The 22682-nt window shown below is 44.3% G+C and overlaps 1 protein-coding gene across 1 annotated transcript in view; it reads left to right on the plus strand.

Moving 5' to 3' along the window:
* The window catches only part of LOC309701529 (NACHT, LRR and PYD domains-containing protein 12-like), a 39984-nt gene extending 17910 nt beyond the window's left edge, over positions 1–22074 (plus strand). Inside the window, exons 7-11 of the mRNA XM_082525781.1 lie at positions 13360–13536; positions 15644–15820; positions 18196–18372; positions 20746–20919; positions 21595–22074. Of these exons, the coding sequence (XP_082381907.1) occupies positions 13360–13536; positions 15644–15820; positions 18196–18372; positions 20746–20919; positions 21595–21607 (718 nt within the window). The 3' untranslated portion in view covers positions 21608–22074. The remainder of the gene's footprint in view (positions 1–13359; positions 13537–15643; positions 15821–18195; positions 18373–20745; positions 20920–21594) is intronic.
* Positions 22075–22682: the final 608 nt, after the last annotated feature.

Here is a 22682-nt window from a genome sequence, read left to right on the forward strand (position 1 = left end):
TCAGATCACCGCGGACTTTCGCTACTCGGGTTAAACGTAAGATATAAGTCACTTAGACAACCTAAAAATGTTATTGTTGGGCTCTTTTCAGTGTTTTGTTTGTTCGTGAGTAAATCGGTTTGGCTGAGATTAAAGTTATTAGATTAGATTAGATAAAATAAAACTTAATCCCCCGGGTGGGTTCCTCCTTGGTTTTTACACAGCTGACTAAACGTCAAACAGAAAACTGATTAAACAGAAGTGTGAGACAGTCGAGAATTTATGCCAGTGTCCTGTTATATTTTAGATAGCAAGGAGCAGACGGCTGAGTTTATTAAACTCCACCGAGACAGCGGTGACGCTAATCAGAAGGCTAGACTGTCCAATTTCCCCAGCCGTTTATTTCCAGCCTACCCGACCTTCTGAGGACCCGGCCCACGTAGACCGCGAAGGCCAGGTCCTCAGGAGGATGCAGCCCATGAATTTGGACACGACCAAAGACAGAAGGCCTTTTCCACGTCCCTCTGCTCAGTGTTAAAGTGCTGATGATGTTCAAGCTCAGGCAGCAGGAGGGATTTCTAAGCATCCTTCACTGATCCACAACAAAGGTCCAGAGTTTGATCCCTCCTAGTAGGACAGGAAACATACTGATAAGAGTTTCAAAGTGTCTTTGTAAGCAGACATGATTGAAATGAGCCAGTCTGAGTTTGGTTCCTGCAGTTTGTGCTTCATAAACAGAGCTGAAGCAGAGGCAGCGTGTGCCTGCAGGTGAATGTACACTGCTGTTATAAGAGCTGTGGAAACTCAGGTCAAAAGGACGTAACCATACTGCTGACAGTTCCAGGACATTCACAGAGTTACAGCATGAACTGCAAACATGAATAATGACAGTAGATGATTGTGTGAAAGTGCTGGAAGCAAATGAGTGTGTGATGTTCTTTCAGTGTTGCACTTTGTAGACGCTCCCTGAGCACTGGTCTCACAGCCAGCTGCACATAGAGACCAGTGTTGTTAGTCCAGGTCAGAAGATGACTTGTTGGAATGAAAATGAGCTTGTAGTTTGTCTGCTTTAATAATGTGACTGGAAAAAGGTGTTGGACTTCAAATATGTCCATTTCTGTCACACTTCACCTTTAAAAGTGAAGCCATGTGGTTCCTGGAAGGAAAAACACGACTTTTTCAAGTCTTTGTCCTGTTTTTATGAGAAATGTACGACTTTAATGTGAAACATTCAGAGTTTTTTCTCTTGTTGTGTTTGTTTGAAGCTGCTTCCTGTTGGCTTCAGCTGTTTGGAGTTTCCATTTTCTAAACTTCTACATTCTGAACCTTCTTCAGCTCTGAACAGATGATGAAACACTGAATGATTTCAAGCACTTTGTCTAATAAACTTACATCTTTCATTCTTTATACAGATTGAAGGGCTGTGGTTTGTCAGATATTGGCCTTGATTATCTGGCAGCAGCGCTGAAGTCCAACCCCTCGTATCCCACAGAGGTGGACCTGAGTGGAACCTACAGGAACCTGAAGGGTTCAGGAGTGAAGCATCTGTGTGATTTTCGGGAGAATCCACGATGTCGATTTGAAACTCTGAGGTCAGTCAGCATGTTTTAGTTGTGCTGAGATGAATATGATGTGAAAGTTGTGCTGACACTAAACTGCAGACATCAGGCTGATATTATACTGATCCACACTGAGGATCTTCATGGTAAAGTCTGTTTTCTTCTTCTCTGGTTTAGTCCATTGACTGCAGCAGAACAATGTTCACATTTCAAACAGTGATGCTCAACGTATGGCCCGCGGCCCACACGCGGCCTGCCCACCTTTCCTGATTCAGAGAGAGGGGACCCTGATTAACTGTGTAGCTTCTTCCTCACAGTTCTAAGTATCAGACACAACAATGAATAATCCACAGCTGACTGTCTTTAGCAGGTCAAAGGTCACGGCACACAGCACTCTGTGAAACAGTTTGGAGCAGGAATTCTTGCACATTTACAAACTGACACTGCTGCACGGCATGCTGGGTAATGCTAGCTGCTCAGGTATGGGTGTGGCAACGGCTGTGAGGCTCTGTGGCTGCAGAACACTGAAGAAGAGAAAAGAGAGGTGGAGGATGAAGAAAAGAGACGGAGATGAAGCAGAAGTTTTGTTCCAGAGAGGAGCTGTGTCTGTGTGGGTGGGGCTCAGGCAGCTCCGCCCACACAGTGACAGTGAAGCAGGTGAAGAGTAATAAATGAAGACAGCAGACAGGATTTGATAAGCTGATGTACAAACATGTAGAATGATGGTGGCAGCTACAGAAACAGGTCCATACAGACTGAAGCGTGTCTCAGTCTGAATGTACACTGCTGTTATAAGAGCTGTGGAAACTCAGGTCAAAAGGACGTAACCACACTGCTGACAGTTCCAGGGCAGTCACAGAGTTACAGCATCATTTGTGACCATAAAGACAGAAAGCTCATCCAAATCCTGGGATTAAAAGTCTGTCCTGGTGGTGTCCAGTCAAACACGTCTCTGTGAAAGCTTCAATCCAACAGGCTCCAAAGTCCTTCTGCTCATTTCCTCGCCGGGTTCTTGATGCTCCTGTACCATCTCTCTGTCATCCTCCTCGCTCCCTCTTTGCACTCACAGTCTTTGTGCATCATTAACACTCACATGTGGAAAACCAAAGTTTTACTGGGCAGAAGATGATCATCAGTGACTCTGTCTTTAAAACACTCTTGTTAGAAATGTACGACTTTAATGTGAAACATTCAGAGTTTTTTCTCTTGTTGTGTTTGTTTGAAGCTGCTTCCTGTTGGCTTCAGCTGTTTGGAGTTTCCATTTTCTAAACTTCTACATTCTGAACCTTCTTCAGCTCTGAACAGATGATGAAACACTGAATGATTTCAAGCACTTTGTCTATTAAACTTACATCTTTCATTCTCTATACAGATTGGAGCGCTGTGATTTGTCAGAGATCAGCTGTGATTATCTGGAAGCAGTGCTGAAGCTCAACCCTTCGTATCCCAGAGAGGTGGACCTGAGCTCCCACAAGCTGCAGGATTCAGGAGTGAAGCAGCTGTGTGTTCTTCTGGAGAATCCACAACATCAAATTGAAACTCTGAGGTCAGTCTCCACGTTTTAGTTGTGCTGACACTGTCGATCTGTGGAACTAAAACCTTTATACAGGAAGTCTGGTTCAGCTCTTTGTAGACCTTCTAATCTCTGATGCTCTGAGTCTTACTCAGTAGATGATGCAGAGTTGTGAAGCCGATGTGGGTGAGGACACTCGCCCAGCTCTAACTACTTTGACGTCCAGGCGGCTTCCCTGCTTGTCCTGATACAAACAAACCTGAGTAACCTTGCAGGTCAGATCTCATCAGTCACACCTGTTATGGCAGCTCTCCTCTAGATTGTAGTTCTTGTTAACCTGGGATGGTTTTAGAAGCCTGGACCACAGACTGCAAGGGAAGATATTACTGGGAAAGACCAAAGCAACCTATTAGACCCATTAAACACTAACATAGATGAATACTCAGATTTAAACCTTTATTGTTTCACAAAGGGTTAAAAAGGGAACGTCCACAGTTTAGACTGCAGCAGATTTTATTAAAGCAGTTTGACAGGAGCAAAGCAAAAACACAAAGAATAAGTGTTTCACATATTAATACATATAACATAATAATAAAAGAAAAGCAAAATAATGATAAAAAAGAATGAAAAAGTTGTCCAGAGCAGCAGGATGTCTGAGGTCTGCAGAAACACAAAAACACAGCAGCTAAAAATAGTTGTTGAAAGAAAACGAGGTGGGAGCTGCTGATTCCTGAGCTTTGATACTGGATTAGCTTCAGTAGTTATTCCCATCACTGCTGTAGGAGCTACATTTAGTCACAGCTGATTGTCTTTGACCAATCAGAAGACTACTGTTGTAAAAACAAGCAGACAAAGAACCAATGAGAGTGAAGAACAGGATAAAGAGCTCGTGTGATGGAGGCAAAGCAATAATCAGCAGACTGTAGCAGTTTCTATCTGGATGAAAGTAGAAGGAGCTCAGCGGAGCTCAGTCCCATATCTTTGTTTAGAAACAACATCAGTGATTTCCTGCTGCTCGAGATGATTCCAGCAGCTCTCATTCCAGCAGCTGATGAGAGAAACAGCTGATGGCTCACAGCTCGTACACTGTTGGATCTCCAGATGTTCACGTGGCTGAAGTCTGTGAAGAAACTGTGGTCCACGTAGTTCACACGGCCTCAGATTGGACCGAGCTCCCTGGATCACTGCAGCATCCTCAGCTGGTACATGGACGTCTCTGCTCCTCAGTCTTGGAGCCCCTGCAGGTCCGTCCACACCACCAGGGTCTTCTCACTCACCTTTCCTTTGTCCTCGTCCTTCATCGGCCGTGCTGTGTCTTTGTTCCTGCGGTGTTGTTCCCACGATGCAGCGCTGATGTTCCCTCCTTGAATGCACAACAAGTACGGTGCTGGTCTTTCTCGGGTGGAGCAGAGACAGATTGAAGTCTTTCAGGCTTTAGTGCCGACTTCCCTGACAGAGGCTGGACTCCATGGTCTGCACAGGAGGCTTCTACACTGTGTGGAGGTGACTCCTGGACTCGAAGACAGGCTGCAGGTACATGTGTGATGAAGAGGAGCTACAGCAGTGTGATGGAGCTGCAGGTGTGAAGGAAGTCCTGCTGTCCTGTCCCACCCTCATCTTTGCTTCCTCTGTCTTCTCTGGACTTGTCCTCCTGTTTCAGAAACAGCACTGCTTCATGCCGAGGGTGGACGGGAGCGTTGGCTCTGATTCTTTTACCGTCCACCACAAGGAGACACTGATGCTGACCTCCTGATTCATCTGCATGTGTTCTGCTTCACACTGCTCACCTCCACCAAAGACTTCACAAACATCTTCTTTCTTTGAGTCCAGTTTGTCCCACAAACACTTCCAAATCTCCTCCTCTGAGATTCTGCAGCTTCTTGCAGTGTGACTCAGCTGACTTCTGACAGACCACAGACTGGCACAGCATCCACATGTGTCTCCTTTCAAACAGGCTCTTGATGTTTCCTCCCACATCATTCTGGCCTCTCAGTCTCCTTTGTTCTCCAGCTCTGTAGCTCCAGCTGGTGAAGCTTCAGTTTTCCATGTTGGTAACAGTAAACTACAGCCTCTGCTGTCAGCTGGGTAACTAAACAGAGCTGCAGCACGTCTCTGCGGTGGTGCTACATCCAGCCTGCAGACGGCCGTCTACATGTTGTAGTGGTTTACAGTCACCAGGGGGCGCTGTCCCAGCCATGCAGGCAGTGGGCTGCTCTGCTTGTGCTGTTGTTGGTGAAGCTGAAGTGAAAGTGATAGGTTTGTAGTTTGAACCTATCCACTGGAACGTTAAGGACAATCTGCTACGCAGCAAAAAGCAAGACACAAGGCACCAAAGTTCTCTGGTTTACTCATGCATGAGGGAGACCTGGCTGGAGCCAAGCGTCGTTCCACCACTTGACCACCATCAGACTCTCAGCCAGGCTCCCCATAGCACTCCTTTTATTGTGGTTACATGAATATGCATAGGGTCATTAACATATAGCATCTCACATAGGTATACATGTGAACAAAGAATACTGTGTGTGTGTGTGTGTGTGTGTGTGTGTGTGTGTGTGTGTGTGTGTGTGTGTGGTACTGCTGATCAAAGGGTCATATAACATCCTTGGTCAGGAAGAGGGTAGACCCCCCTTCACCCTAGATGGTTCACCCTAGATAACATGGTGAGGAAGTCCAGCAGTTCATCTAAACAAAAAGCACTTAGACTAGAACAGACGTAGCTACGTTAATCCTGCCATAAAACAATAAGAGAAGGTACGACCTCTCTCGTGCTCCCAGGATGTGGGTGTGCATTCTAGTGTGGAATACACACCAAGCCCCTGCAGCCTGCTAAAGATCACACATCCTATCACTACACAATTGATTATACACCTCTAAGAATATATGGTTAAATATTTCCTAATACAAATGACAATAATAAAATCTAAACCCATCAGAAAGCGAGAGTTAAAACACTGAACAGTGTCCACTGAGCTTCTTATGCTATTCTCATGCTCAAAGAAGTTTAACAGGAAGGACGACTCGTCCATCAGGCGTCCAGCTGTCCGTGACCGTGTCCACAGCAGAGTGTGACCGAGGCTTCATGCTAACACGCACACATGAAGCTAATACCACCACGAGCAGCTGCTCAGTGGATTTGGAGGACAAATGTCTGCAGCTTCTCACAGGCAGTATGCAGAATGTGGATCTCCACAAAGACTGTGGAGAGCTCGTCCCACACTCTAAATCCACACTTGTCTGCACAAAACTTCTCACACGTTCCCGTCACAAGTGTCTTCTAAGTGAAGCTACCAGGTTCAGGTCCAGCTTGTTTATCTGGAGCTGCAGGAGATGATCCATCCTCACAAAGCAACACAGCAGATATGCAAACACACAACACAACCAAAGGATTCTCTATGCATGTCTGTGGCTGATGCTGCTGGAACGAAGCTGTTTGAAACCTTGTTGTTCTGCACTTTGGGACCAGAAGAGGAAACTGAAGCTCTGTGCAGAGGGTTCAATGGAAGCAGCCAAGCGCTGTAAGTGTCTGCTGTACAGGGATGCTGGTTCAGCTGTGGCTCAGTTTCACAGTGTGACTCAATAAAAGCAGCAGGAAATCAAAGCTTGATGCTTTCATCAGTGTGGAAATAAGAAAGTTTCCTGTGACAGACGCTGGAGCTCTTTCACTCTCAGCTTCACAGTTTCAGCTTCAAACTTCTTCCAACATGTTTCTAACACGGCCACATTCCACCTTAATGGAGCTGATATCTTGTGCATCAGCACATTTTCTAAAGGCAGCGATCACATCTTTAGTTTTGGATGTTTAACTGCAGATTGTTTATGTGTTTATAGCACATTAATTACAGCAGCAGCGTTGACCACAGTGCTGTACAAGAATCCAAAATAACTATTAAAATAACTCCTAATATTAATATCACACATCAAATATCAAATAACTCTCATGCTGTATTAAAAGCCAGTGAATACAAATGTGTTTTCAGAGCAGATTTACAGAGACTGACAGCAGGAGCTGGGGCTGTTCGATAGAACGATGTATATATGATGACCATATGAAAACGTCTATCGTTTCATATCACGCTCTTTGTTTCCTGCTTATGTGTTTGTGTTTTCCAGATAAAGCTTTCAAAATAAATCTGAAGATCCTGTTGAGAGTTTTCAAAATAAACACAATACAGTACTGCGGTCGCTCGTTTATCGAGTTACGTTCTAAAAATAAGTCTCAGAATGAAGTAGCAGCTTTATGTTTTACAAGTATTATAGAAGTTTTAAGGCAGTTAAACCCTCACTGCACACTTTCTACACTTTTCTCAGACAGGCATGAACATTTTCACACTTTTCTCTCTTGTTTAAACAAAGTTCAAACCTTCATAGAAAAATAAGTTCATTATTAAAGAATGAAAGCAAAGTGTTTCTGAAACGTGTCAAATCAGCCTTTGCTGGCATTAAATGAGCTTCTGTGTGAGGAGCACTCGTCCATGGCCTGGGCTCCTCGCTGTCAGGTAAAGTTTCATAAAGCTTTTGAGTTTTTCTGCAGATAATGTTGGTGTCCAGCACGATGTTCTTTTTCCTGCGGTCACTGAGCCACAAAGCCAAAGCTGACTCCATCCTTACGATGTTCTTGTTGTGGACAGTTACAACCTTTTTGCCTCCTTGTTGAAACTATGATGGTCAGCATCTTCCTCTGCCTTTGGCTGCTACCACAGGTGCAAAACGTCTCGTCATCATTGTTGTTTGTTGGGACAAAACGTACAAACATACAGTGCAGCACTGCAGAGTCACACTGCTGTAAATTTGAACACATTCTGTACTGTACAGGAGACACGGCACGAGATTGGCTGACAATGGTCTACAGCCAATCAGGACGCAGAACACAATGCGCTGTAAAAAACAAAAACATGCAAAATTGCACAAAAAAGATCAGCGAAACAGCGAGGCCGCCAAAGGTGAACTGTGTTACAGCGAGGGACCAGCGTATATGTGGTTGTTGGGACGATAAATGTCTTTGAGCTTGTGTCAGAAGACGAGCTGCAGCTTTCTGGACCAGCTGCAGTCTTGCCAGGCAGGTCCCACTAACTCCAACATATAAGGAGTTACAATAATCCAGCTGGGACGTCATGAAAACGTGGATCGCCCGTTCAAGGTTTTTAAAAGATATAAATGATCTCACCTTAGATAAAAGCCTCAGTTTGAAGAAAGACCGCTGTACAACTGAGCTCAGCTGTTTTTCAAATTGCCGTCAAATATAAGCCCCAAATGTAATAATCAGAATCAGAATCGTGTTTATTGGCCAAGTATATGTGCAGACACATACAGGGAATTTGGTTCCGGTAGATGGTGGCTCTCAAGCACAGCAATGTAAATCACACACACACACACACACACACACACACACACACACACACACACACACACACACACACACACACGCACGCACACACACATGTCTATATATACACATTAAACATACATACACAAAGCTGTGTAAACCAACTGTAAATAACGAATCTAAACTTATATACATAAAATACAGAAATGAATGAGGTGGAGTGAATACTACAAAATGTACATAAGGTGCAGCTGCAGTCTGGCAGTGGGAGCAGTGTGACAGGTCAAGTGTTAAGAAGGGAGATGGCGAGGGGAAAGAAACTGTTCCTGTGTCGGGTGGTCCTGGTCTGCAGGCTTCTGTACCGTCTGCCAGAGGGCAGCAGATCAAAAAGTCTGTGTGCAGGGTGTGAGGGGTCTGTGATGATTTTCCCTGCCCGTTTCCTGGTTCTTGAGAGGTACAGTTCCTGGATGGAGGGCAGGGACGTGCCGATGATCCTTTCTGCTGCCCGTACAGTCCGCTGCAGTCTGCTCCTGTCCTGTTTAGTGGCTGCTCCATACCAGACTGTGATGGAGGAGCACAGGACAGACTCAATGACCGCAGTGTAGAACTGGATCAGCAGCTCCTGTGGAAGACTGTACTTCCCCAGTTGTCTCAGGAAGTACATCGTCTGCTGGGTCTTTTTGAGGATGGCGTTGATGTTGGTCTCCCACTTCAGGTCCTGGGAGATGGTTGTACCCAGGAACTTGAAGGTCTTCACAGTTGACACAGGGCTGTCTGATATGGTGAGGGGGAGCAGAGTTGAGGGATGTCTCCTGAAGTCCACTGTCATCTCTACAGTCTTAAGAGTGTTCAGCTCCAGATTGTGCTGACTGCACCAGAGTACCAGCCGCTCAACTTCCTGCCGGTATGCAGACTCATCACCATCTTGAATGAGGCCAATGACAGTGGTGTCATCTGCAAACTTTAGGAGTTTGACAGCCGAGTTCTTGGAGGTGCAGTCGTTAGTGTAGAGGGAGAACCGTAGTGGTGAGAGGACACATCCTTGAGGGGCACCAATACTGAGGGACCGGGTTTCAGAGGTGATCTCCCCCAGCCTCACTTGTTGCTTTCTGTCTGTCAGGAAGCTGGTGATCCACTGACAGGTAGCTGGTGACACGCTGAGCTGGGAGAGTTTGGAGGAGAGAAGTTCAGGCACAATGGTGTTAAAAGCCGAACTAAAGTCCACAAACAGGACCCTGGCATAAGTTCCCGGGCGGTCAAGGTGTTACAGGATGTAATGCAGCCCCATGTTCACTGCATCATCCACCGACCTGTTTGCCCGGTAGGCAAACTGCAGAGGGTCCAGCTGGTGGCCTGTAATGTCTTTCAGATGGGCTAACACCAGTCGTTCGAAGGATTTCATGACCCCAGACGTCAAGGCGACAGGTCTGTAGTCATTCAGTCCTGTGATGGTGGGTTTCTTGGGAACAGGGATGATGGTGGAGCGTTTGAAGCAGGAGGGAACTTCACACAGCTCCAGGGATCTGTTGAAGATGCGAGTAAAGATGGGAGCAAGCTGTTCAGCACAGGTTTTGAGGCAGGAGGGTGAGACGCCATCTGGTCCGGGGGCTTTCCTGGGCTTCTGTTGGCTCACATCCTGAGTGTGTATTCTGAGTTTCAGGGAGGAGGAAAGGGGGGTGAGAGGTGTGGTGGAGGTCGTTGAATCTGGATGCGATTTAATAAAAGAGCTGAACCAGTCTAATAGAGCGCCCTTGATGCCGCCATGCTCCAATGGTGAGATCAAAATGCTGTGGTCAAGGCACCGGTCAGATCCAAAAGCACAGCTGAGTCTCCTGATCAGTGGCTGATAAAAGATCATTAAGAACTTTCCAAAGTGCAGTTTCAGTGCTGTGAAGAGCTTTAAAACCAGACTGAAACCTTTACAACAGATTGCAGCTGAACAAATATAATCTTTTACAAAATCTTCGACAGGAAGGGAAGCTTTGAAATAGGCCTGAAGTTTGAGCGGACAGAGGATCCAGATCAGGTTTTTAGTACAGGCTGTACAACAGCATGTTTAAAACAGGCTGTACAACACCTGAACTAAGACTGCTGTTAAAAATCGCTAAGATGTCGAAACCAACAACCTTTAAAATCTTTTTAAACACGTGTTGGAACAACATCATTTGGACAAGATGATGTCTTTATAGCATCACATCGTTCCTCCACCTGATCAAACCACACAGGCTCAAACTGATCAAAAACAGCTGAGCAGGTGAATATTTTAGCCCCGGTGCGATCTCGGGCGAGAGTATCGATGATGGCCAAAGGGCAGCGTCCAGCTCTACGGCCGCTGAAGAGCAGACTCAACAGACGCGCGTGATGTGGATCCTACTGCTCTAAAACTGGAGCTTCTTCAATCCATTAAAGAGGACATTAGTACGCTGTTAAAAGAAGAAGTCAGAAATGCATTGAAAGAAGATTTTGACAATATAAGGGCTGACGTGCGGCAAAGTTGATGGAGTAAAGGTTAGAGTGAAAGAAGCTGAGGATGGGCTGTCAATGTGGAGCGATGAGGTGACCACCCTGCAGTCTACAGTAGAGAGTATGAAGGAGGAGCTGTCTGACCTGAAGGATAAATGTGATGAAGGCAGGAAGCGGAGAGCTAACATCCACATCATAGGGATCCCAGAGGGCCTGGACTCGAGCTCCTCCACGGCCGTATCCGTGCTACTACGTGAAGTGCTGGGTATGGATAAAGACGTTATTGTCGACCGCTCACACAGGAGCCCTATCCTGAGAAAGCCAGCAGGTGACCCGCACGCCGTTATAGCCGAGCGTCACTACTACCAGGATTGTGTGGCTACGCCGTGCCAGGGCCCAAGCCCCGCTTGAGTTTAACGGACAACCTATTGCAATATTACGACTGGGCGATATGACCCAAAGTTCATATCTCGATATTCTTTAGCTGGATGGCGATATACGATATATATCTCGATATTTTTAAAGCCAGAAAGTTCGAACAAAAAGAGAGTTCTTAGTCAAAGCTGTGTCCCAAATCTCACACAGGCACATTTATTAACATACAGCGTAGATGTACATGAAACAATTACTCAGGAATAAATGATCAGCATTTATTAAATAATAATGCTCCATAAATAAAAGAAAACAATGTTGTTTTTGTGCATAACAAAAAGCTCACAATCGTGCAGTCAAAATGTAAACAGACGCTGAGCATAATAACAAGCAGCTGCTCTGTTCCCAGGTTCTACTGCGTGACTGACAGCCTGGAGTTTGAAACCCTCTTTGTAACCGTGTCTCTTACAGGTGCCATTTATGGTCCTTATACACACTCAATACAGTAATATTACGTTGAAGCAGAGTACGTATCACTCCGCGAGGCTCCTCGTAGCTGTAATGCTCCAACAATCCATCAAGCGGTGCGGCCTCGTAGCTGAGCAAAGTCGTACCAAAACATCTTTTGAAAGGTTTCTGAGCGCCGTGTAGCACATAAAATCGGTTCGAGGTCAGTAAGCACAACCAGAATTCATCCATAAGCCGCACTGTCGATTTATGAGAAAATTACAGGATTTTAAGTGCAGAAAACATAGTTTATGGTTTTCCTTTGATCTTAGCAAATATCTACGCCTCTAATTGGGACGATCACAGATTTTTCACTAATGTCTTTGCGCGGCTCCCCAATATGTCATCACACAATATCATCTTTGAGGGAGACCTAAACTGCTCATTATCTGCTATGGACCACAGTTCACACAAAAGTACACTTAGTCCAAACTCAGCATGCGTCATTCAGAGCTTTCTTGATAATTATGGGCTGGCTGATGTATGGAGATTTCATAATCCTGCTTCACATCAATACTCTTTTTTTTCTAATGTCCATAAAACATATATTTGTATAGAAAAACGTCTCCCTTTAGTTACAGAATGTGATTCTAAGACTCTGGTGATTTCTCCTCTTGTTTTTTCAATGTGTATTCCTGATGCCTGCTCCAACTATCAGCCATGGAGATTCAACTCAGTGTTGTTAGCAGATGAAGAGTTTGTCAGTTACAAAAGGTCTCAAAGAGATTTTTTTTCTATCAATCAGACCCCAGAGATGTCATCATCAGTCATTTGGGAATCTCTAAAAGCATCTGAGAGGCCAAATAATTTCATTTTGTGCCAAACAAAGTGCAACACTGAAAGAACATCATCCATAAATATTGAGTAAGAACTGGACTCTCATACAGCGAGACTCAAATGCCTTTAAACATCAGCTTATCCTGCTGATCCAAGTCCAACACTGAGTTTGTAAAAACATGTTTGTCAATCATTTTGTTTGGTTTCTGAGGAAAAAGATTCAATAACTTGCTGCTAATACACAACATTTCATCATATTTCCTCATAACCCTCTTTTGTCTGACCATTTGATCCCATTTGAATTTGCAATAAAGGATCCACAGAGTTTGGTGACAATAATGACAGTAGATGTTTGTGTGAAAGTGCTGGAAGCAAATGAGTGTGTGATGTTCTTTCAGTGTTGCACTTTGTAGACGCTCCCTGAGCACTGGTCTCACAGCCAGCTGCACATAGAGACCAGTGTTGTTAGTCCAGGTCAGAAGATGACTTGTTGGAATGAAAATGAGCTTGTAGTTTGTCTGCTTTAATAATGTGACTGGAAAAAGGTGTTGGACTTCAAATATGTCCATTTCTGTCACACTTCACCTTTAAAAGTGAAGCCATGTGGTTCCTGGAAGGAAAAACACGACTTTTTCAAGTCTTTGTCCTGTTTTTATGAGAAATGTACGACTTTAATGTGAAACATTCAGAGTTTTTTCTCTTGTTGTGTTTGTTTGAAGCTGCTTCCTGTTGGCTTCAGCTGTTTGGAGTTTCCATTTTCTAAACTTCTACATTCTGAACCTTCTTCAGCTCTGAACAGATGATGAAACACTGAATGATTTCAAGCACTTTGTCTAATAAACTTACATCTTTCATTCTTTATACAGATTGAGTTTCTGTGGTTTGTCAGAGATCAGCTGTGATTATCTGGCAGCAGCACTGAAGTCCAACCCCTCCCATCTGAGACAGCTGGACCTGAGCTCCAACAACAACCTGCAGGGTCCAGGAGTGAAGCATCTGTGTGGTTTCCTGGAGAGTCCAGGATGTAAACTTGAAACTCTGAGGTCAGTCAGCATGTTTTAGTTGTGCTGAGATGAATATGATGTGAAAGTTGTGCTGACACTAAACTGCAGACATCAGGCTGATATTATACTGATCCACACTGAGGATCTTCATGGTAAAGTCTGTTTTCTTCTTCTCTGGTTTAGTCCATTGACTGCAGCAGAACAATGTTCACATTTCAAACAGTGATACTCAACGTATGGCCCGCGGCCCACACGCGGCCTGCCCACCTTTCCTGATTCAGAGAGAGGGGACCCTGATTAACTGTGTAGCTTCTTCCTCACAGTTCTAAGTATCAGACACAACAATGAATAATCCACAGCTGACTGTCTTTAGAGGGTCAAAGGTCACGGCACACAGCAGACAGTCAGAAATATTCTAACTCTGATCATTTATCAGTTGTGACACTGTGAGACTTGATCAGAGGTGTGATCATCACAGCAGAGGCCTTTGTGTCAAAGTCACTGAGGATCAAACAGAAACACATGAAGCAGATTTTCCTCTTCTGGCTTTTTATAGCAGATAACCTTCAAAATATTCTGCAGTCGATCAAAAACTGAAGCAAACCATGAAGCAACATGTGAACATGAGCTGATGCTGCTGAAGTGAAGCAAAGTTACAGAGGTTTGATTACAGACACAGCTGAGAGTTTGTAATCTGTCATCATTTTAAAAAGTTTCCATGGAACAGCAGAAATGAGGCTTTACTGTCAGAGGCCGACAGCACTGAACACAACAGCAGACTGGTGGCTAATAAACAGTGAATGATGCAGAAACAGATGTTTGAAGCTGTTCTTGGAGTACACTGAGAGAGAGAGAGCTGTGCAGGCAGGAACAGCCAAAGTCAGAGAGAATTCATGAGCATATTGATCAAACGTGAAGCAGAGTTTGGATCTTCTTTTGCTGCTGCTTCACTCAGTTTTGGTTGGAGACAGATGAAACCTGCAGCTTCAGGATCTGTGAGCTGTCCACTTTCAGCCCCGACGGCGTGTCCGTGTACGTGCCGTCGAGTGAACGATCCACGCTCTGTGTTTCCATCTTTGTGTGTTTAGCTGCTCTCATTTACTGTTTTAGCTGTTTGCTGCTTGTTGAAATAGTTTGTGAGCTTTAACCTGAGATTCTGGCAAAATACATTTATATTAAACATCGATTCAGGATTGAATGAATCAACATCGTTTTATTCAAATTAAAACCATTTAAATGGGAACATGAATTTTTTACAGCCGCCTCTAATGCTGGGTAATGTCAGCTGGTCCATGTGCAGCTGGCTGTGAGGCTCAGGGAGCGTCTACAAAGTGCAACACTGAAAGAACATCATCCATAAATATTGAGTAAGAACTGGACTCTCATACAGCGAGACTCAAATGCCTTTAAACATCAGCTTATCCTGCTGATCCAAGTCCAACACTGAGTTTGTAAAAACATGTTTGTCAATCATTTTGTTTGGTTTCTGAGGAAAAAGATTCAATAACTTGCTGCTAATACACAACATTTCATCATATTTCCTCATAACCCTCTTTTGTCTGACCATTTGATCCCATTTGAATTTGCAATAAAGGATCCACAGAGTTTGGTGACAATAATGACAGTAGATGTTTGTGTGAAAGTGCTGGAAGCAAATGAGTGTGTGATGTTCTTTCAGTGTTGCACTTTGTAGACGCTCCCTGAGCACTGGTCTCACAGCCAGCTGCACATAGAGACCAGTGTTGTTAGTCCAGGTCAGAAGATGACTTGTTGGAATGAAAATGAGCTTGTAGTTTGTCTGCTTTAATAATGTGACTGGAAAAAGGTGTTGGACTTCAAATATGTCCATTTCTGTCACACTTCACCTTTAAAAGTGAAGCCATGTGGTTCCTGGAAGGAAAAACACGACTTTTTCAAGTCTTTGTCCTGTTTTTATGAGAAATGTACGACTTTAATGTGAAACATTCAGAGTTTTTTCTCTTGTTGTGTTTGTTTGAAGCTGCTTCCTGTTGGCTTCAGCTGTTTGGAGTTTCCATTTTCTAAACTTCTACATTCTGAACCTTCTTCAGCTCTGAACAGATGATGAAACACTGAATGATTTCAAGCACTTTGTCTAATAAACTTACATCTTTCATTCTTTATACAGATTGTGGAGCTGTGGTTTGTCAGAGATCAGCTGTGATTATCTGGCAGCAGCACTGAAGTCCAACCCCTCCCATCTGAGACAGCTGAACCTGAGCTCCAACAACAAGCTGCAGGATCCAGGAGTGAAGCATCTGTGTGGTTTCCTGGAGAGTCCAGGATGTAAACTTGAAACTCTGAGGTCAGTCAGCATGTTTTAGTTGTGCTGAGATGAATATGATGTGAAAGTTGTGCTGACACTAAACTGCAGACATCAGGCTGATATTATACTGATCCACACTGAGGATCTTCATGGTAAAGTCTGTTTTCTTCTTCTCTGGTTTAGTCCATTGACTGCAGCAGAACAATGTTCACATTTCAAACCTTCACAGAAGAAGAAAAATCCTCCACTGGAAAATTCACTGTGAAACTCTCAAACTCTTCATTGCACCTTAAAGTCTGTCTGACACTGAAATCCAAAGCAAAATGTGCGTTTGCTTTACAGACAGCAGTCCAACACAAACATACACACATCATCCAAAACACAGTCCAACATCCAAATCTCCTCCACTGCCAGCATGAATGATGGGAAAGAGAAGGAGGAACACTCTGACATTCAGGGTTAGAATGAGTTTCATCAAGCAGACTGTGAAGATCAAAGCTGCATTAGAAAGCTTACATGAATGAATGAGTGGACAGAAGTGGACAGAGATCATCTGAAGCACTTCAAAGGCTTTAAATCAGCACATTTCTCTTTATTCTTTATCAACTCTGTTAGTTTCTCTCAGTTTTCTGTGGAATGAAGCTAACAGCAGGCTAATAAGATGCTGACCAATAGGTTTCTATTAAAGGTTGTAATTTGTATATGAAAAAGTGCTTTGGCTCAGCAGGGATCAGCTTACAGGTAGAATACAGCTGCTGGATGGGATTAGCATGTCATAGCTATCTACCAAACTGCTAACTGGGGGATTTCAGGCCATCTATGGATCATTTTTGCTAACTGTTTATTCAGCTTAGGCTCACAGGGCTGCAGCCTGTGCCCTAGCTGTCATAGGGCAAGAGGCGTGGTCCACCTGCACAGGTGAGCAGTCCATCACAGGGCCAACAGAGAGAGACAGAGAAGCACTCCCTCACATCCACACCTACAGCCAATGTAGAAGCACCAATGAACCTAAGCAGAATTTCATTGGACTGTGGGAGAACATCCAACCTCCACAGAAAGGCCCAGCTGACCAACAAGCTTCAACCTACAACCTTCTTGCTCTAAGGCACTAGTGCTAACCACTTTTGCCCATTTCAGCCCAAATCCTGCATCTTCCTGTTTCTGACTCCAGGCCAGCTCCACTAACACTTTCTCATCAGACACTGCCACCTAGTGGAGGAAGTCTTAGTTCCATTTGAAGCTTCAGGTTACAGTTAGTTCCTTTACAAAGAGGTGGAGGTGGTGGGGCCACAGCACCATCATCACTGAGTGCCATAGGACACTTAACCTTTGTTTCCATATGCTGGGAACTTCCTGTTGTTCCAAGGAGGACTGGAAAATGTGTGAAAATCTCCCAGTCAGTTCCTCACAGCACACTTCAATCATTTCCCTCCCACAGCATCAGGACCAGGGCTTTTTCTCTCTTTGGTCCCACTAAGAGATTTCCACACAAACACCTCATCAGTGGGACTCTCAGAGCTACCAGCCCTTTGCTACAATCACAAAGCTCTTCATTGAAATCAATGATATCAAAGCTGGAATCAAATGAGTCCAAGTCTTCTGCTGATTCAGCATCACATTCATCTTTGCTCCTTGTTCTGCATCCCCACCATGGACTTCATTCCTTTCCAAGCCAGCCTTGAGTGTCCTTTATTCAGCTCATCCTCTGCTTTACTTTTACACCTGATTTTAGCTGCTTTATCTCTCTTTCAACAGGTTTCTGTGCCTCAATCTTTTTCTTCTCTCCCTCATAACAAGACAGCTTCTTCTGCCTGAGAACATGTTGGAGTGATTTACTAATCCAGGGCTGCTTATTGGGGAAAATACTTCCTGTTTCCAAAGTAATCCCCATTTTTCCCAGAAAGAAATGTCAGTAGAAATCGATGATCTAAGTGAGAACATGAGCCTTTAAAAAGTCCCAGTGGGTGCAGTCAAAGCAGTCCCTCAGTCCCAGTATAGAGTCTTTGGTCCAGACTGGAACAGCTGTGTGCCCAGTTTGAGCTCTCTTCAGTGCTGTGACCTGACAGACCCAGAGGGGCCATCACATCACATTTAGAAGCTCCCCTGATGGAGCCACAACACATGTCCAATACTTAGTCTGTCTTGTTGGACCAACTGGAAGAAATGATTCAAGGACTTAGTCACAGAACAGAGATTCAAATCTCCAAAATCCAACTGGCTGCATCAGGACATATAGTCTGAAACTCTGCACAGTTTCCTGTTTGAAGCTGCTTCCTGTTGGCTTCAGCTGTTTGGAGTTTCCATTTTCTAAACTTCTACATTCTGAACCTTCTTCAGCTCTGAACAGATGATGAAACACTGAATGATTTCAAGCACTTTGTCTAATAAACTTACATCTTTCATTCTTTATACAGATTGGAGAGCTGTGGTTTGTCAGAGATCAGCTGTGATTATCTGGCAGCAGCACTGAAGTCCAACCCCTCCCATCTGAGACAGCTGGACCTGAGAAACAACGACCACCTGCAGGATCCAGGAGTGAAGCATCTGTGTGGTTTCCTGGAGAGTCCAGGATGTAAACTTGAAACTCTGGGGTCAGTCAGCATGTTTTAGTTGTGCTGAGATGAATATGATGTGAAAGTTGTGCTGACACTAAACTGCAGACATCAGGCTGATATTATACTGATCCACACTGAGGATCTTCATGGTAAAGTCTGTTTTCTTCTTCTCTGGTTTAGTCCATTGACTGCAGCAGAACAATGTTCACATTTCAAACCTTCAAAGAAGAAGAAAAATCCTCCACTGGAAAATTCACTGTGAAACTCTCAAACTCTTCATTGCACCTTAAAGTCTGTGTGACACTGAAATCCAAAGCAAAATGTGCGTTTGCTTTACAGACAGCAGTCCAACACAAACATACACACATCATCCAAAACACAGTCCAACATCCAAATCTCCTCCACTGCCAGCATGAATGATGGGAAAGAGAAGGAGGAACACTCTGACATTCAGGGTTAGAATGAGTTTCATCAAGCAGACTGTGAAGATCAAAGCTGCATTAGAAAGCTTACATGAATGAATGAGTGGACAGAAGTGGACAGAGATCATCTGAAGCACTTCAAAGGCTTTAAATCAGCACATTTCTCTTTATTCTTTATCAACTCTGTTAGTTTCTCCCAGTTTTCTGTGGAATGAAGCTAACAGCAGGCTAATAAGATGCTGACCAATAGGTTTCTATTAAAGGTTGTAATTTGTATATGAAAAAGTGCTTTGGCTCAGCAGGGATCAGCTTACAGGTAGAATACAGCTGCTGGATGGGATTAGCATGTCATAGCTATCTACCAAACTGCTAACTGGGGGATTTCAGGCCATCTATGGATCATTTTTGCTAACTGTTTATTCAGCTTAGGCTCACAGGGCTGCAGCCTGTGCCCTAGCTGTCATAGGGCAAGAGGCGTGGTCCACCTGCACAGGTGAGCAGTCCATCACAGGGCCAACAGAGAGACAGAGAAGCACTCCCTCACATCCACACCTACAGCCAATGTAGAAGCACCAATGAACCTAAGCAGCATTTCATTGGACTGTGGGAGAACATCCAACCTCCACAGAAAGGCCCAGCTGACCAACAAGCTTCAACCTACAACCTTCTTGCTCTAAGGCACTAGTGCTAACCACTTTTGCCCATTTCAGCCCAAATCCTGCATCTTCCTGTTTCTGACTCCAGGCCAGCTCCACTAACACTTTCTCATCAGACACTGCCACCTAGTGGAGGAAGTCTTAGTTCCATTTGAAGCTTCAGATTACAGTTAGTTCCTTTACAAAGAGGTGGAGGTGGTGGGGCCACAGCACCATCATCACTGAGTGCCATAGGACACTTAACCTTTGTTTCCATATGCTGGGAACTTCCTGTTGTTCCAAGGAGGACTGGAAAATGTGTGAAAATCTCCCAGTCAGTTCCTCACAGCACACTTCAATCATTTCCCTCCCACAGCATCAGGACCAGGGCTTTTTCTCTCTTTGGTCCCACTAAGAGATTTCCACACAAACACCTCATCAGTGGGACTCTCAGAGCTACCAGCCCTTTGCTACAATCACAAAGCTCTTCATTGAAATCAATGATATCAAAGCTGGAATCAAATGAGTCCAAGTCTTCTGCTGATTCAGCATCACATTCATCTTTGCTCCTTGTTCTGCATCCCCACCATGGACTTCATTCCTTTCCAAGCCAGCCTTGAGTGTCCTTTATTCAGCTCATCCTCTGCTTTACTTTTACACCTGATTTTAGCTGCTTTATCTCTCTTTCAACAGGTTTCTGTGCCTCAATCTTTTTCTTCTCTCCCTCATAACAAGACAGCTTCTTCTGCCTGAGAACATGTTGGAGTGATTTACTAATCCAGGGCTGCTTATTGGGGAAAATACTTCCTGTTTCCAAAGTAATCCCCATTTTTCCCAGAAAGAAATGTCAGTAGAAATCGATGATCTAAGTGAGAACATGAGCCTTTAAAAAGTCCCAGTGGGTGCAGTCAAAGCAGTCCCTCAGTCCCAGTATAGAGTCTTTGGTCCAGACTGGAACAGCTGTGTGCCCAGTTTGAGCTCTCTTCAGTGCTGTGACCTGACAGACCCAGAGGGGCCATCACATCACATTTAGAAGCTCCCCTGATGGAGCCACAACACATGTCCAATACTTAGTCTGTCTTGTTGGACCAACTGGAAGAAATGATTCAAGGACTTAGTCACAGAACAGAGATTCAAATCTCCAAAATCCAACTGGCTGCATCAGGACATATAGTCTGAAACTCTGCACAGTTTCCTGTTTGAAGCTGCTTCCTGTTGGCTTCAGCTGTTTGGAGTTTCCATTTTCTAAACTTCTACATTCTGAACCTTCTTCAGCTCTGAACAGATGATGAAACACTGAATGATTTCAAGCACTTTGTCTAATAAACTTACATCTTTCATTCTTTATACAGATTGAGTTACTGTGGTTTGTCAGAGATCAGCTGTGATTATCTGGCAGCAGCACTGAAGTCCAACCCCTCCCATCTGAGAGAGCTGTACCTGTATGGAAACAACCTGAAGGATCCAGATGTGAAGCAGCTGTCTGATCTTCAGCAGAGTCCAGACTACAGACTGGAGACTCTGCTGTAAGTAGAGTGATGGAGTGAGTGGGTGGTGCTGTCAGCAGTATTGTACTAAACACAGTCAGTATGAAACAAAGATCCAGTGTTTCCTGTAAAGCTGCAGCTTCTCAGTGAAGCTGTGAGAGGAGAACGGTGACAGGCTTCAGGATTGGACACAAACACTTCCTGTTTCTCACCTTTATGGTCACCATAGTAACGGCTGACACGCTCTGATCAAACACTGTCAACAGCCAATCAGCTCTCTGAACAAAGCAGCACGCAGACCAATGACTGCATTGATTTCCAAGTTTAAAGCAGTGAAGAACACAGTCTGTAGGTGAGGAAGAATTTAGTGAGAGCAGATGTTTGGATGGAATTCCTCCAGTTAACAGCTGGAACCGTCCATCTGGATTGTTGGGCTTGTTGTTGGGGTTCCTACAGAGCTCAGAGTGGACACACCAAGGTTCTTCTAATGAATGAAAGTCCAAACTCAAACTAGGAGGGAAAAACATTTTCAGCAACTTCAATAAAAATCCAAAGATTAGAAAAAGTGAAGCAACAATGAGTCCTAGTACAGTCCCAGCACTGACGTCCCTGCTGCTCTTTATACTGGATGTGCTGCATCACTGACTGACAGCTGATGAAGAGTCTCTGGAAACACTCGTTTATCTCCTCTGCTCTTCCTCCTTCTCTCTGCAGGTGGAGGCGATGATGGTAAACAGGACGGTGTGTGTGCTGAGAGAGGAGCAGCTGTGTCCTGATGATCCAGAGAGGTTGAAGCAGCAGCAGCTTGTGTGTAGAGACGCTCTGACTGGGCCATGTTACTGGGAGGTGGAGAGGAGAGCTTCATCCAGCAGTGACTGACAGAGGAATGAAGTGCAGATGACTGTCAGTGCTGCAGAGTGAACTGCTCTGAGAACAGCTCCACTGTCAGACACAATGTAGAGTCCAGCATCAGCCCTGTGTGTCCCTCTGGATCTGACAGAGGATCATCAGTGTATCTGGACTGCTCTGCTGCTGCTCTGTCCTTCTACAGTCTCTGCACAGTCTCTGTCTCACTCTGGAAAGATTTTACAACTTGTTGTAATTACAGAACGTTAATATAATATTCAAACATGTGATCTTCTCTTTATTTCTGAATCTTTACCAAATAAAGAAAAACCAAACGAACAAACAGAAGCTGTCGTGTCCTTTTTCACCACATCTGTGAATCTTTTCTGTGTTTTTCCTCTTTTCCTCCTTCCTGCAGCTCCATCTTCATCATTCTGTGTCCAGTATATGTGAACACGTCCAAAGCATCTGAGCCTCATGTTACCCGTTTGTGTGAGTTACGCCTGTCGTTGTGTTGTGGTGTATAAATAAGGGGCAGGAGACAGCGCTGGATCTCTGAGTTCTTTACTCTCAATTTCTGCAACATCTGCAATATCTAGAAATGCAAACCTGTGAGCTGTGTGTGTTGTGCGTCTGCTCGGCCACCTCTCCTCCGGCCGTGCTGGAAGCAGCTGTGCGTTTGACAGTTTTATCGACTCGACAATAATCGAACAAATTAAATGTTCAAAAATATCAACTTAAGCACTTCAAAGTCAACAAAAAGCTTAAAACAATGAAATAATATTTCACTGACAAAACAACAGCTCATAAGAACGATACACAAAATAATACAGAAACAAACAAATAAAAGTTATTAACCAGGATCCATGTTTTTGTCACAAACACTGAATCAGCTGATTCACTCTTTATGTTTCTGAGTTTGTTTTGTGATTATAGTTCTGGTTTCTGTTTCTGTG

The sequence above is a fragment of the Aulonocara stuartgranti genome (assembly GCF_965226115.1).
Source record: "Aulonocara stuartgranti genome assembly, chromosome: 23".
Classification (NCBI taxonomy): domain Eukaryota; kingdom Metazoa; phylum Chordata; class Actinopteri; order Cichliformes; family Cichlidae; genus Aulonocara; species Aulonocara stuartgranti.